The sequence below is a fragment of the Haplochromis burtoni genome, unplaced genomic scaffold (assembly GCF_018398535.1).
Source record: "Haplochromis burtoni strain Fernald_Lab_line unplaced genomic scaffold, NCSU_Asbu1 Contig_143, whole genome shotgun sequence".
Classification (NCBI taxonomy): Eukaryota; Metazoa; Chordata; class Actinopteri; order Cichliformes; family Cichlidae; genus Haplochromis; species Haplochromis burtoni.
The window spans coordinates 7,046-20,322 of record NW_024582504.1 but is presented as its reverse complement, the minus strand read 5'-3'; the positions used below and the strand labels follow the sequence as shown (position 1 = coordinate 20,322).

Here is a 13,277-nt window from a genome sequence, read left to right as displayed (position 1 = left end):
ATAAGTATCTTTCCTCATGTGTTTGTTACCACTTTTTCCCCCCTTAACAGTACTTCTTTCTTTGTGACTGGGGAAAAACACAATTTCTGTGACTGCTTTGTTGTGTACTTTACTACTTCCATCCAGCACTGGCTCCTGATCCAATATCAGGTCATTCACTCACCTGAATCTTAAAAGACAAGCATATCTGATCTATTTCAGCTTTACACTTGATAACTTACTAGTTTACACTTGACCTTTATGTTAAGCTAGCTTTTTTCTAGATATAGGATATTGGTGGATTTAAACAGTCTTGCAGTGTTTTTATTTTTTATTTTTAAGTTCATGTTAGGGCAATTGTGGCTCAAGAGTTGCCAGTTCGTCTTGTAATCAGAAGGTTGCCGGTTCAAGCCCCAGCTTGGACAGTCTCGGCCGTTGTGTCCTTGGGCAAGACACTTCACCCGTTGCCTACTGGTGGTGGTCAGAGGGCTCGGTGGCGCCAGTGTCCGGCAGCCTCGCCTCTGTCAGTGCGCCCCGGGGCGGCTGTGGCTACAATGTAGCTGCCATCACCAGTGTGTGACTGTGTGAATGGGTGGATGACTGAATGTAGTGTGAAGCATTTTGGGGTCCTTAGTAAAGCGCTATACAAATACAGGCAATTTACCATTTAGTCCATTTAGGTACCCTACACTTCACAGGTAGTTACTTCAATCATGTGCCTCAAAACTGAGAAACATTTAACACAGGAAGTGCACACTAATTTCACCCTTTTTTCTTAAAGGTTTTTGTAAATATTAGGTGAACATCACATTTAGTATTACATAGTGAATTTTTTGTACACTGCTTTTGTAATGCTGCTGCATTATCCCCCTAAACAACAGGTGTCACCATTCACACAAAGTGACTGACTCGGTGATGGTGTAGGAGGAGGAGTAGTAGTAGTAGTAGTAGTAGAAAGTCTCAGCTTTACAGTCTGTTGCAGCATCTCCCATATCACTAAAATTGTAGCTAAAAATTGGCGTGATCCTACATGGCATGTCTTCCACCTGGCTGTGATGGCGCTGGCTGCTGCATCACCTGTGTGAGGGGAGGGGGGGGAACCTCCCAAAAAAACAGAAAGGTGTGAGACTGCCTGACACCAAAGCCCGCTTGCATCAGGGGATGTGACATGTGTGGTGCAGAGTATGACAAGCATATTGGTGCCCCACCCCCCACCTCAAGGAAAAATTAGGTCCAATTACCTTTATTTACTCACCCCACCCCCAACACCAATTGAGAGCAGGTGCAACAGACACAAACACAAAGAAATTAATGACACTGGCTGCATTACAAAAGTCATGAATGCACTTGTGCGCACACAGTCCTGTTGAGGGAATAGATTTTCCGACTGTGTGTGTGTGTGTGTGTGTGTGTCCCATTGGTGGTATAGTGTTGTTGATTGCTTGCACATCTCAGCCTGCATTATTAATCAACACTACACACTGGAGGCCATTTTGGTCACACTTGGGGTGTTTCTGCACTCATATTGCACTCACCCCATTTATAGCTTCCTAATTGATTAGCAGCACAACATAAGATCTATGACAGGCCTTCTCTGAATGCCACACACACACACCCTGTGAGTCAGCTGACGGTTGGTCTTGTGTGTAGTGTGGTCTTAGCTGTAATGACTGCCTGTCACATGGTGCTCTCTTCCTAAAAGTCCTGTATCACATTCCCAGTAGTGAAGCAGAAGCAACAGACTCGTTAAACAGCAGCTGGCAAATGTTCAGAGGCCATGTCAAGTTAATGTCATACAAATACAGAATAGTAGTAATCTCTTCTTTTATCAACTTTTTTCCCTCCATTATTAACCGGTCTGCATCAAGCTACAGCATGAACTGAGGCCTCCTGTGACCTTTGTTAGTGCTCTACCTTGTTCTGTTCTTCACTTCAGTTTAGATGCTGCAGATCTTAATGTGCACAAGTGTGAAACTAAATATAGACCAAATGAAACTGACCTCAAAAGCAAGTTGGTTTCCCTGTGACACAGTTACACTGTTACTTTCATGTTTCTATGTCTAAATTTTCTATTTTTTTGTTGATGTCAGGAATATGAAACAAAGAGTGGCAGAGCTGGATCTGGCAACCCAACATCTCCGAGGCAGAGTGTGAGGAAAAACCTGGATTTTGAGCCTCTCTCCACCACTGCGCTGATACTAGAAGACAGACCTGCGTATGTAAACACAAACGGCGCAGTCACATTTTTCTTTCCCTCTCACTGTCAGCTGAGTTTGCTTATCAGACATAAAAGCCAATCTCCTTCTTCCTCTCATTTCTTATCAGTTCTCCTTCCCCTGTTAGGTCGTTAGGCTCTGTTCTGCATTGTTTCAGCTCTCACTGTTTCCCCGCTTGCATCGCAGATGGTAAAAGAGACGTGCTGCTGAAAGTTTAATGGCCCTCGCTGAGCTTGGTTTCATTACCCTCCCTTTTGTCTTTTGTCTTTTTTTTTTTTTTATTAAGCATGTTGTAATGTTTTTGCATTCAGGCCGACAGACATGCCGGGCAACATCTTTGAGTACTGCTGCTTAGCCGTGAGCTAAGTGTATGAAAACGTATTCAGACACATTTCCTCTGTGAACACCAGGAAGTTTATTTTGACACCATGAATGGCAGAACTGCATTCAGCTGCTGCTCCCTTTGTGGCATGCAGCCTCTCATGTGTCTGCACACAAGCTCTGAACCTGCAAGAAAAGTGCACATGATGTGTTTTATAACAAATGTGACTAACCGTAGCATATATATTTTAACATTTATTTTGCTGTTAACAAAGATGATTTATTTTAGCATTGTTACTAATGTTGTTTTTCACATTGCAATTTAATAATTGAATACGTTTAAATTTAATGCTGTTTGTATTTATGTTTATTGTCACAGTTGATAAGAGTATAACAAATATAGTCTGATGACTTTGGCACATAGCATTTTATACACTGTTGAAAAAAATAAAGGAACACTTTTTAATCGGAGTATAGGATCATGTCACTTAAGTAGCAGAGCTGCTTAATCAGTTTCAGCTGTGCTGGTCGTCTCTCCCTGAGCCTGGTTCTGCTGGAGGTTTCTTCCTGTTAAAAGGGAGTTTTTCTTCCCCACTATCGCCAAGTTGGGGGCTTTTCTGTATGATTGTATCCTCTATCATACATTATAGAGCACGTTGACGCGACTGTTGTTGTGATTTCGTGTTATATGAGTAACAGTGAATTGATCTGCTTGAACTTCATGAAAGCCGTCCAAATAATGAAAGTTGTGTTGCACATTGTTAACCATATACACAGTTTTGATACGTTTTTTTTGCCATGCAGAAGACTCAAAGCAAGATGGTGGAAAGGAAAACAATCTGCACTGTAATGATTGTAAATGTTCCTTTAGTTCATTGTGTTTTCTTTTCTTTTCTCAAGGTCCGTTGTAGTACGTGCTGTGGAGTGTTTTCTTTATCAGTTTGACTGTTGTCTTGGAATATAGATGTTTATGTTCCTCCTTTATGTTCTTTCCCTGAGCCTATTCAGAGTCCTTATTCCAAGAATAAACTTTGTTGCCAGGGGCTGATATATAAAGTCAAAGGTGTTGAGAAAATTTAAGTGCTTATTGATTTTAACCAGCAACTAGCACGACATCAGCCAAGTGATTTAGGAAGACTGGAAAAGATGAAAAAAAAGAAAAAAGGGTCATCTAATGTTTGTAGCATGTTAAAGAGGCAGTAAGTTGAATTTACTGGAATATAAGCAGCTGTGTTCACTCCATAAACACATGCAGCTTCCTGTCCTGATGTTCTTTTTATACACTCCAAGATTGCTCAGCATGAGTAATGCAAGAGCACATAGTTGCTAACCGTGTGTGTGTGTGTGTGTGTGTGTGTGTGTGTTTGCATTTGCATGTGCAGTAACCTGCCTGCCAAGCCAGCTGAGGAGGCACAGAAACACAGGCAGCAGTATGAAGAGATGGTGGCCCAGGTTAAGAAGAGGGGTGAGTTCAGTGGAGTGAACTGAGGCTGCAGCTTCAGCATTAATGTTGCTTTCTTTCTTTTTTTTCCCCCTCCAGCCTGGCACACTACACAATAGTTCAGACTCTTATTTCTGTCCAGTCTGTTGTCCGCTCCTCTCTTTCCCGTGTAATTTTATGTTTAATGACTTCTGCAGAGTTAAAAGAAGCTCAGAGGAGGAAGAAGCAGCTGGAGGATCGATGCAAGCTTGAAGAGAGCATTGGCACAGCAGCTCAGACCTGGAACCAAGACATCCTGCCTAATTGGAGTACAGTGTGAGTACAAAAAAGACTCTGGTTTGAATTATAACATATTTAACAATAACAAAGCTCATTGCTTTGCTTCGGTATATTCAGTTGTGCAGTTAGCTTCCATCCCAACAGCTAGAGTCACAACAACAAAAATGCCGTATCAGTGTTTAGCATTTGTGTTTAGGTGGCTACGAAGGTTAAGCCTGATGTTGGTCCTCGCTGCATGTTACACTGCGGGATTACATGGAGCTTTACTGCCGTTTTATTCTCAGTTTAATGCAGAACTCAATGTGCAGTATTTCTTGGTCAACATGTACAGTATTCAGGGTTTGTACAGGTGCTTGAAAATGCTTGAATTTGACCCTGAAAAGAGCCGAACTATAGGAGTGTACATGTTGGAAGAACACGCAATAGTGTTGTTGACTTTGGACTTGAATTTTTAATGAAATACAAAGAAGTACAAGTCAGAGAAAATAATGACCAACAAATTCAACTCGCTATTCCTTTATTACCACATAGACAGTTTTACTTCTCTGCCTGCTTAAAGGTTTACTGAATCTTCAATATTTGATCCTTCTTGGGAGCATTTAGTACACTGCTGCTGTTGGCCAGCACTGCAGGGCGGAAATGCAGTATGCAGACATAAGAATATAACAAGACATAACTTGTTGTGGCGGTTAAGCTGGAAAAACGCGTTCAAACCGGTGTGGTCATCTCAGGTAATCTTCATAAAAGTACCAGGCTCCTCCTGCAGGTGTACTCCTTGGATTAATATGTGACTAATTCACTTCACACTACCAAACATCGTTACAGTACTGCTGCCAGATCGTTCCTTTAGTCTATTGTATCTTTATTACTACAACAATACAAACAGAAGACAGTATAGATGGTGTTAGACTGAAGGAAAGTGTTTTTCTTGCTTTCGAATCAGTGGTTTTCCAATTAGGTTATTGTTAACCTATGGCCTACTCTATAAAACATTTTTATCATAGACTCTGATGTGCTTAACATTTTTTTCCCCTCTAATCCCCCACTGCTACAGGTGTACATCTCGACGAGTGAGGGACCTCTGGTGGCAGGGCATCCCCCCCAGTGTCAGAGGGAAAGTGTGGAGCCTGGCTGTGGGCAACGATCTCAACATAACACACGGTACGTGGGAATGAGTGTGTGTGTGTTTTCTCAAGTTAAAAGATCTGTTAGCAGGCCAAACCTTAACCGAAAAACTGCCAGCTGGGTTAACTTAACCTAGCCCTGAATTATGTCTGCAACTTAAAATGTAACAGTTTCTTTAATGCGAGCGTTTTGATGCTCAAAAGTTGGTGTTCTTCTCATTGGGTGATTGCACAAACACACATCCCCACAAAATAAGTAATAAAACACACACACACACACACACACACACACACACAGATGGGTGCACCAATTTGTCTCAGTGTTTGTAGTTGAATGTGTGGCAGTGAGATGGATGGAAGAGGAAGGAAGAGCGTGTCCATTAAGGAGCACGGTCCAATAATTCCCCCAGTACACGAGACAGCACAATCACACACAGCACCTAAGACACACACACACACACACACACACACACACACACACACACCACCACACACCACACACACACACACACACACACACACTACCCTCATCTTCCTCTTGAGAATGGAGTACAAACTGAAATTGGCATTCCTTAGACTGTGTGTTTGTGTGCATGCATGCTCAAATGTGTGTGTGTGTGTGTGTGTGTGTGTGTGTGTGTGTGTGTGTGTGCTCCTCAGCACCCTCAAGGCTGCTTGCAGATAAGCACTCTCTCTGACTGCTGAGCTGGTCTGCTCCACTTTGTGCTATTCATCGTTTTAACTGGAGCTACACTATCCTACACACCAAAACACACACTGCAGTCACACACACACTCGTGGAGTTTTCAGTCCCTTTAAAGTAGCTGCATGGGCAGCTCAGTGACAGCACTCCCTCACTTTCACAGAAGCATTTTTATTATTGATGCTAATGCTACTACTAATGTCTTTGACTGGCTTGCAGATGAGTAATATAGCAGAGCAATAATCTGTCTTTAATGATTAGAGAAATTGTTCACTTGTCATAACGTGCAATTATTTACAGCAGCTTTAAATAAATATCAGCTGTTTTAAAACTCTGAGTTAACTTCACTAATCGGTTCCTCCAAACCATCAACGTCTCTATTAGACCAATCACCCGACGGGCTGCTTAAAGTCCTAGCATCAATTAATGCTTCAATCTGTCTTTAACGAGCTGCATACCACAGGCTAACCGATCATCAGCTTAACCTCTTCATCCTACAAGCAGCTTGTTGTAGTTCAGATTTGACTCGATCACTAGTGTAACTCTCCACGTCTCCTCTCTGAACGCTCAATATTAAATCTAGCATCTGAGCACCAGAGGGCAGCAGCAGTTCAAAGGAAAGGCTGTAACAGGCTGCACAGCAGTGCAGTCTTCTGTAATTGGGGGACATGTTTTCTTCAGTCACCTTCACTGTTTGCTGATGCAGAGCACCATAAAGCTGAGTGCTTTCTGTCCATTTATCACGTTCACATTTCACTGTCTTCAAACTTGTGTGTCCCTCCAATCTCTCACATTAACTTCACTGTGCTGCTGTTTGTGTGTCTGTGCAGAGTTGTATAACATCTGTCTGTCCCGGGCCAAGGAGAAGTGGAAGAGCACAGCGACACTCTTCACCGAGACTGAAAGTGAAGGTGGAGTTTCTAAAGAAACTGCTTTAATTTTATAATAATACTCATATTTTTCCAGTTTTTTTTTTAATGTGCTGAAATGTCTTGCAGATGTTGGTTCCTCAGACAGAGAGTCAAGTCTCGAGCTCATCAAGCTGGACATCTCAAGAACTTTCCCACAACTGTGCATCTTCCAGAAGGTCAGTGAGAGAGAATTAGAATAAAGTTTCAGCACGATGTGGGTAATGGGATGCACCGAAGCAAAACGTGACTAAACTGAGCAAGACATGAAAGGAACGTCTTGCTTATTTTTGTGAAAAAATATTTGTATGATTGAAACAGCTTGTAAATGTAAAAAGGTGTGTGTACGTTGTGCGTTTTTGGACTCATTGTTCCATTGTTTTGTTTTTCTTTGTACGTCATCAGGGTGGGCCCTATCACGACGTGCTGCACAGCATTCTGGGAGCATACACTTGTTACAGGCCTGATGTTGGCTATGTAAGTCACACATGCTTAACCAATATTACATCATGTTGTGATACTCACACCTGTGACTGGTGCATGTTACAGCTTCATGTTTAGGACAAAAACACAAAGTGCCACATGAATATCTCAAGTATAGAAAATATTGTTTAGTCATGAGATTCTTACATCTACTGGCGCTGAAATTTAGATTGATTTTTAGAGACCATAAAGAGTTTATTCATCTATATGCTCTTATTTAACAAACGAACAAATAAAACAATTTCTGTTTAATACATTTGTTCAGGTAGTAGATAAAACGGGTCAGTTTTACACCACAAATATAAGTCTTGTTCCCTTGGAGTCGCTCCACGACTTTGTCTTCTTGAAACTAAAGTGACTGTTCTTGGAAATTTTAAGTGAACTTTGAGATATTGCACCTTGCAGCTCATTGTGTATTATGAAGGTTAAACAGACTTTGATCTCCCACACAACACCTACAGTAGCCTAATATTAGCTTAAAATAAGACGATTCAATTTGCACCAAGTGGGAGGTTGCTGCCACACGCGAGGAGCTGAGTGGGTACTGAATATGAAGTCGGCAACATTTTCTATGCCGGTGTGTGATACAGTTCGATACCTGGGCTCAATGTAAGTGCAGCAAAAAGGGGAAAGCACGGTAATTTACCTCAAAGTCACCAAATGAATAGGAAGACAGACAGATGGTATGACTGTGAGTACGGTTCTCAAATATTTCACCAGTCTGAAAAACAAAATCCTGCCAGAAATAATAGAATATTTATGCCCGATTCCTTCTCATTAAGTAAATCAATGCTTTACCTGCTGTGCCATCTTTATCTTCTTACTCTTGGCACTAAGTATTTCTTTCAAGCACTGATATTTCACTAGGTGTCCTGATTAAAAGCACTTCATACTCATTGGCTTGATTTCGTGCATTTTGTCTTTTTCATATCAATTATAAAACAGTTGTGCACAACCTTCTTTAGCTCCATCATATTCTCCAGTATTTTTTCTCAAAAACCTCCCAAAAGCTGCTAATTGATTGTAAGTAAGGAATATATTGCACATGAATTACAGTTATATAAGCTTTGGTGTGGTAGTAGTACCACTTGAATAGTCACTCCCCTCAATGGAATGTATTAATAGATGTGGTCTAACATTATAAAACATGACACGTATTAACATACACAGGCTTTTATTTTAATGAAATCATCAGATTCATATAGAGGATGGTCCTGTTGGCAATCTGTGTGAGCGTTTCCACCCAACTGAAGCTCTGTATGAGGAAAATGATGCATTTTCAGATTTATTACATTATACCATAGGTTTGTTTTTAGTGTAAGTAAAGGTGCTTCAGATTTCCAGTAGATACATTTGTTACTGATGCTGAGAGCTGATCTAAAAGGATAACTCTGCGTGTTTGGTATCAATCATACGAAGGACAAATGTAGTTGAGTCTCATTTGATCTGGTTTTCTGTTTGCGATCTTTTTTGGGTTTCAGTTGGGATACATCCATATGTATGCATTTCTTTTTAAGTTTCCTATTTCTGCTCGACTCACTTATGTTCCTTTTTGCAAGCTATGATGAGTAAAATGTAGGATGCTATTTACAGAATGTGGGGCTAGCCAACTGTAGAAAAGGGAGCCTGTGATTAACCTCTGCTGAATTACTTATGCACAAGAGCACACGTGAAAATTTACAGAATTTTCTAAGCAAGCAAAAATTACTTGGAAATTTAGAAGGACCCTCAGGACTGAGCATTAATATTAAAAGCGAATCATTTTTCATTTCTGATAGTATTAAATATTACATTTATGATTGGCATTAGTGTGTTTAACAGGTGATGTGCTCAGAGTAATTTCTAGAATTCTCTAAGCAACAGATTCACATTTGTTTGCGCTGTTTCGTCTTTTGTGTTTTTGGGGGGATTTTTTGTGCCTCATCACCAGCAACCAGTCAAAAGATCGGTTCTGTGTGACGTTCACTAACCCTAAAATACCGTGCCCAGGAGATTGGTCAGGGGGTTTCTGCAGCATGTAGGTTCCATTTTAAAGTTAGAAGACCTCAAATATTTTCCTTCCATTCGCTCTTTTCTTCCTTTCAAGGAGACTTTGTATTGAGCCTCAGTGACGCCCTGGATTTCCGACTCTAGTTTCTCACGATGCCCTGATCCTCCCTTATGATACTTTCATGGTTTACTTGATTCCTAGAAATCAAAATGAATTTTTTTGGCTAAAGTTTTATTTATTTTTTAAACTATTATTAATAAAATGTATGTTTTTGTTCATTCACAGTGTTGGCCTGTTAAAATATCAAACAAACCAAAAACCCATAGGGGGATGTATTCAGATTGATTACTTTATTCATTAAATCATCCAAACCTCCAAACATTGAATTTACAAGACGTGCGCAGGAGCATCAGCAAACAATCTGCACATTTACAAAGTGTGAGCGAATATTTGGGATGAAGAAGCAATGATCGCTGGTAGCAAAGCAGTATTTTTAAAAAGTCACCTGCTACATTTTGTTTATGTTGTCAGTTGTAATGGACCTGACCAACTGTGCTCTCTGTTTTATTGTTTCTCTCAGTATCATCACTGTGTGCTCTTACAGCAAAATTGCTGCATTTGCACTAATGAGCAGTGCTGCTGTGGTTTGCCTTGCTGCTCCTACCCGCAGCCCCATGCTTTTGTCTATAGACAGGTAGAAATGACTGTGACTTCCTGCATTTGACCCCAACCCATGAGCAGCTACACATACACACACTCTCAGTCTGTGTAAGCTGTACGCAGGTTTAGCTCTTTCCATTTCTCCATCAGCATTATCATCTCTCTCCCCAGATTTATTGTCCATGCTACTTGTAATACTTGCACATCACTGTCAAAGCGCCTGCACCGATTAATAGTGTTTGACTCAAATGCAAGGTTACCCGTTAATGACTTCCTGCCAGTGTTTCTGTCTAAATATTACAACATTTGACACGTACAAGCTCGCACCGTCACCGGTTTTAGGGTTGCTGTAAGTATTCGCTTGTACTGACTCTGTGTTTGTGTGTTTTTAAGGTGCAGGGAATGTCCTTCATCGCTGCTGTGCTCATCCTGAACCTGGACACAGCCGATGCCTTCATAGCTTTTGCCAACCTGCTCAACAAGCCCTGTCAGATGGCCTTTTTCAGGGTTGACCACAGCCTTGTAAGTAAACAAAGAGCATGGCAAACACGTGCGCGCCCACTTATTTCACACGCAGTACCTATAAATACACATGACTCTGAGCTTTCTTAAAATAAACATATATGTATACATATGTGTTGACTGCAAATCACCTTTTTCCGCCAAGCTCTTTGTTCAGCTGTAAAGTTGAGAACTTAAAGGTTAAAAAAAAAAAAATCTGTTTGATTTAAAACATTTATCAGTAATACCTAATACGTCAGTAAATTCCATTACCTGTTTTACTGAATATAGCAGTGCTAGTGCTGTTATTTCTAACCACATTTATAAACTTGGTAATGTTACTGTCCCATCATCATCTCTACTGTGTTTACACACTTGTCTCCATTCAAACCAAAGTGTCTGTCATTTGTGTCTGACTCACTGAGCAAACTGTAAGTGTGGTTTGGGTTTACTTCTCTCTAAGACCACCTCCTCTCCTCTCTGCAGATGTTGACGTACTTTGCAGCATTTGAAGTGTTCTTTGAAGAAAATCTACCAAAGCTATTTGCACATTTCAAGAAAAACAACTTGACACCTGATATTTATTTAATTGACTGGTGAGTGCTTCCCTGTATTGTGCTATTGCCTCATTTTATTTTATATCTGCTGTTTTGTTTTAACAGTGAACTTGCATCTATTGATGAACATGAATTACTTGGCAGTGTGTCATTTCATTGATGCAGCAAAGCTCTACCGATTCGTCCTCCACCCACACGCACAGTGCACTTTGTACCCCGTCTTGCTGAAAACACGCTACATGGCTTCATCTCGAAACATGACACTTGCCTCACATTCAGTTTGTCATACTTTCAGTGTCAGGTGTGTTTCTGAGAAAACAGGAAAGGGGCTGTATGAGTGGTCACTGCCCATTTGAGGTAGAAATTTGTTTGTATCTTCACTTTAACCACATATATGCCACATAACTAGGGCAATAATATCAATCATTCATTTTTATTCACAGACTTCTGACTTTAATATTGTGAATTATTGTGTTGTTGTTTTTTGTTTGTTTGTAATTACACCTAAAACAGACGTTTAGTTTTATTAAGAGAGCAGGTGGTAGTCAGCTCGCCTCTAAATCCCTTGAAGCTTGTAACAACGTAGAAAGGAGCCTTTTTTCTTTTAAAAAGTGTTTTTGTTTTTGTTTTTTTTATTTGCATGCGGAGTAATTCTGCAAATATTTGTGAAAGGATGGGTCGCTCTCAGGAGCTCAGTGAATTCAAGCTAGGATGCACCTGTGCTACCAGTCCAGACATTTCCTCACTACTACGTATTCCAGTCAGCTGTTAGTGGAATTATAACAAAGCAACTGGGAACTGACAGAAGTGGTAGGCCTTGTAAAATCACAGTGGATGCTGAGGTGCAAACGTGAACAACTTCAGCTTCATGGACTGGGTTTCCATGGCTGAGCAGCTGAATCCTTACATCACCAGGCACAGTGCAAAGCGTGGGATGCAGTGGTGTAAAGCACACTGCCACTGGAGCAGTGTGTTCTCTGGAGTGACCAATCACGTTCTGTCTGGCAATCCAAACGATAAGTCTGTGTTTGGTGGTTCCCAGGAGAACGGTACTTATATGTCAAGTGTAAAGTTTGGTGTGGGGTTGTTTTACAGAAGTTGGGCCTGCCCCCTTTGTTCCAGTGAAAGGAACTCTTAATGTTTCAGGATACCAAGACATTTTGGATAATTTCATGCTCCCAACTTTGTGGGAGCAGTTTGGGGATGTCCCAGTGCACCTCTGGAAGAATGGACAAAAATAAATGCTTTCCTAAACTTTATGTAAAAGAAGAGTTGAATCTGTTAAAGCTGCTAAGGTTTAGACATCAAATTAAACCTTATGGAATAAAAATGGGATGTCACTTAAGAAGTTCATGTGCGTTTGAAGGAAGACGGATGAGTAGTTTTTACTATATACTGTATCTTTCCTTTGTTTATCTATCAGGACGTGAGGGTAGATCTTAGAAGTTGGTACATGAAGTCAGATTTCAGCAAAGAAACTGTGTAACTCTCAGTACATGTGTTTCTTTAATATGTTAACAAAGGTCATTTCAAATTTCTGTTGCTATTAGTGACTTTGTTTTATGTAGAGTGCTGCTGTGGTTTGCCTTGCTGCTCCTACCCGCAGCCCCATGCTTTTGTCTATAGACAGGTAGAAATGACTGTGACTTCCTGCATTTGACCCCAACCCATGAGCAGCTACACATACACACACTCTCAGTCTGTGTAAGCTGTACGCAGGTTTAGCTCTTTCCATTTCTCCATCAGCATTATCATCTCTCTCCCCAGATTTATTGTCCATGCTACTTGTAATACTTGCACATCACTGTCAAAGCGCCTGCACCGATTAATAGTGTCTGACTCAAATGCAAGGTTACCCGTTAATGACTTCCTGCCAGTGTTTCTGTCTAAATATTACAACATTTGACACGTACAAGCTCGCACCGTCACCGGTTTTAGGGTTGCTGTAAGTATTCGCTTGTACTGACTCTGTGTTTGTGTGTTTTTAAGGTGCAGGGAATGTCCTTCATCGCTGCTGTGCCGACTTTGTCTTCTTGAAACTAAAGTGACTGTTCTTGGAAATTTTAAGTGAACTTTGAGATATTGCACCTTGCAGCTCATTGTGTATTATGAAGG

General features: G+C 40.8%; 1 protein-coding gene across 1 annotated transcript in view; it reads left to right on the top strand.

Annotated features, from left to right (window-relative positions):
• The window catches only part of tbc1d14 (TBC1 domain family, member 14), a gene marked incomplete in the record, with an annotated part of 41,398 nt that overhangs the window by 26,718 nt on the left and 1,403 nt on the right, over nucleotides 1-13,277 (top strand). Inside the window, 9 exon segments of the mRNA XM_005931577.3 lie at nucleotides 2,070-2,194; nucleotides 3,899-3,981; nucleotides 4,155-4,272; nucleotides 5,291-5,397; nucleotides 6,894-6,974; nucleotides 7,062-7,150; nucleotides 7,377-7,448; nucleotides 10,498-10,626; nucleotides 11,092-11,201. Coding sequence (XP_005931639.2) covers nucleotides 2,070-2,194; nucleotides 3,899-3,981; nucleotides 4,155-4,272; nucleotides 5,291-5,397; nucleotides 6,894-6,974; nucleotides 7,062-7,150; nucleotides 7,377-7,448; nucleotides 10,498-10,626; nucleotides 11,092-11,201 — 914 coding nt within the window.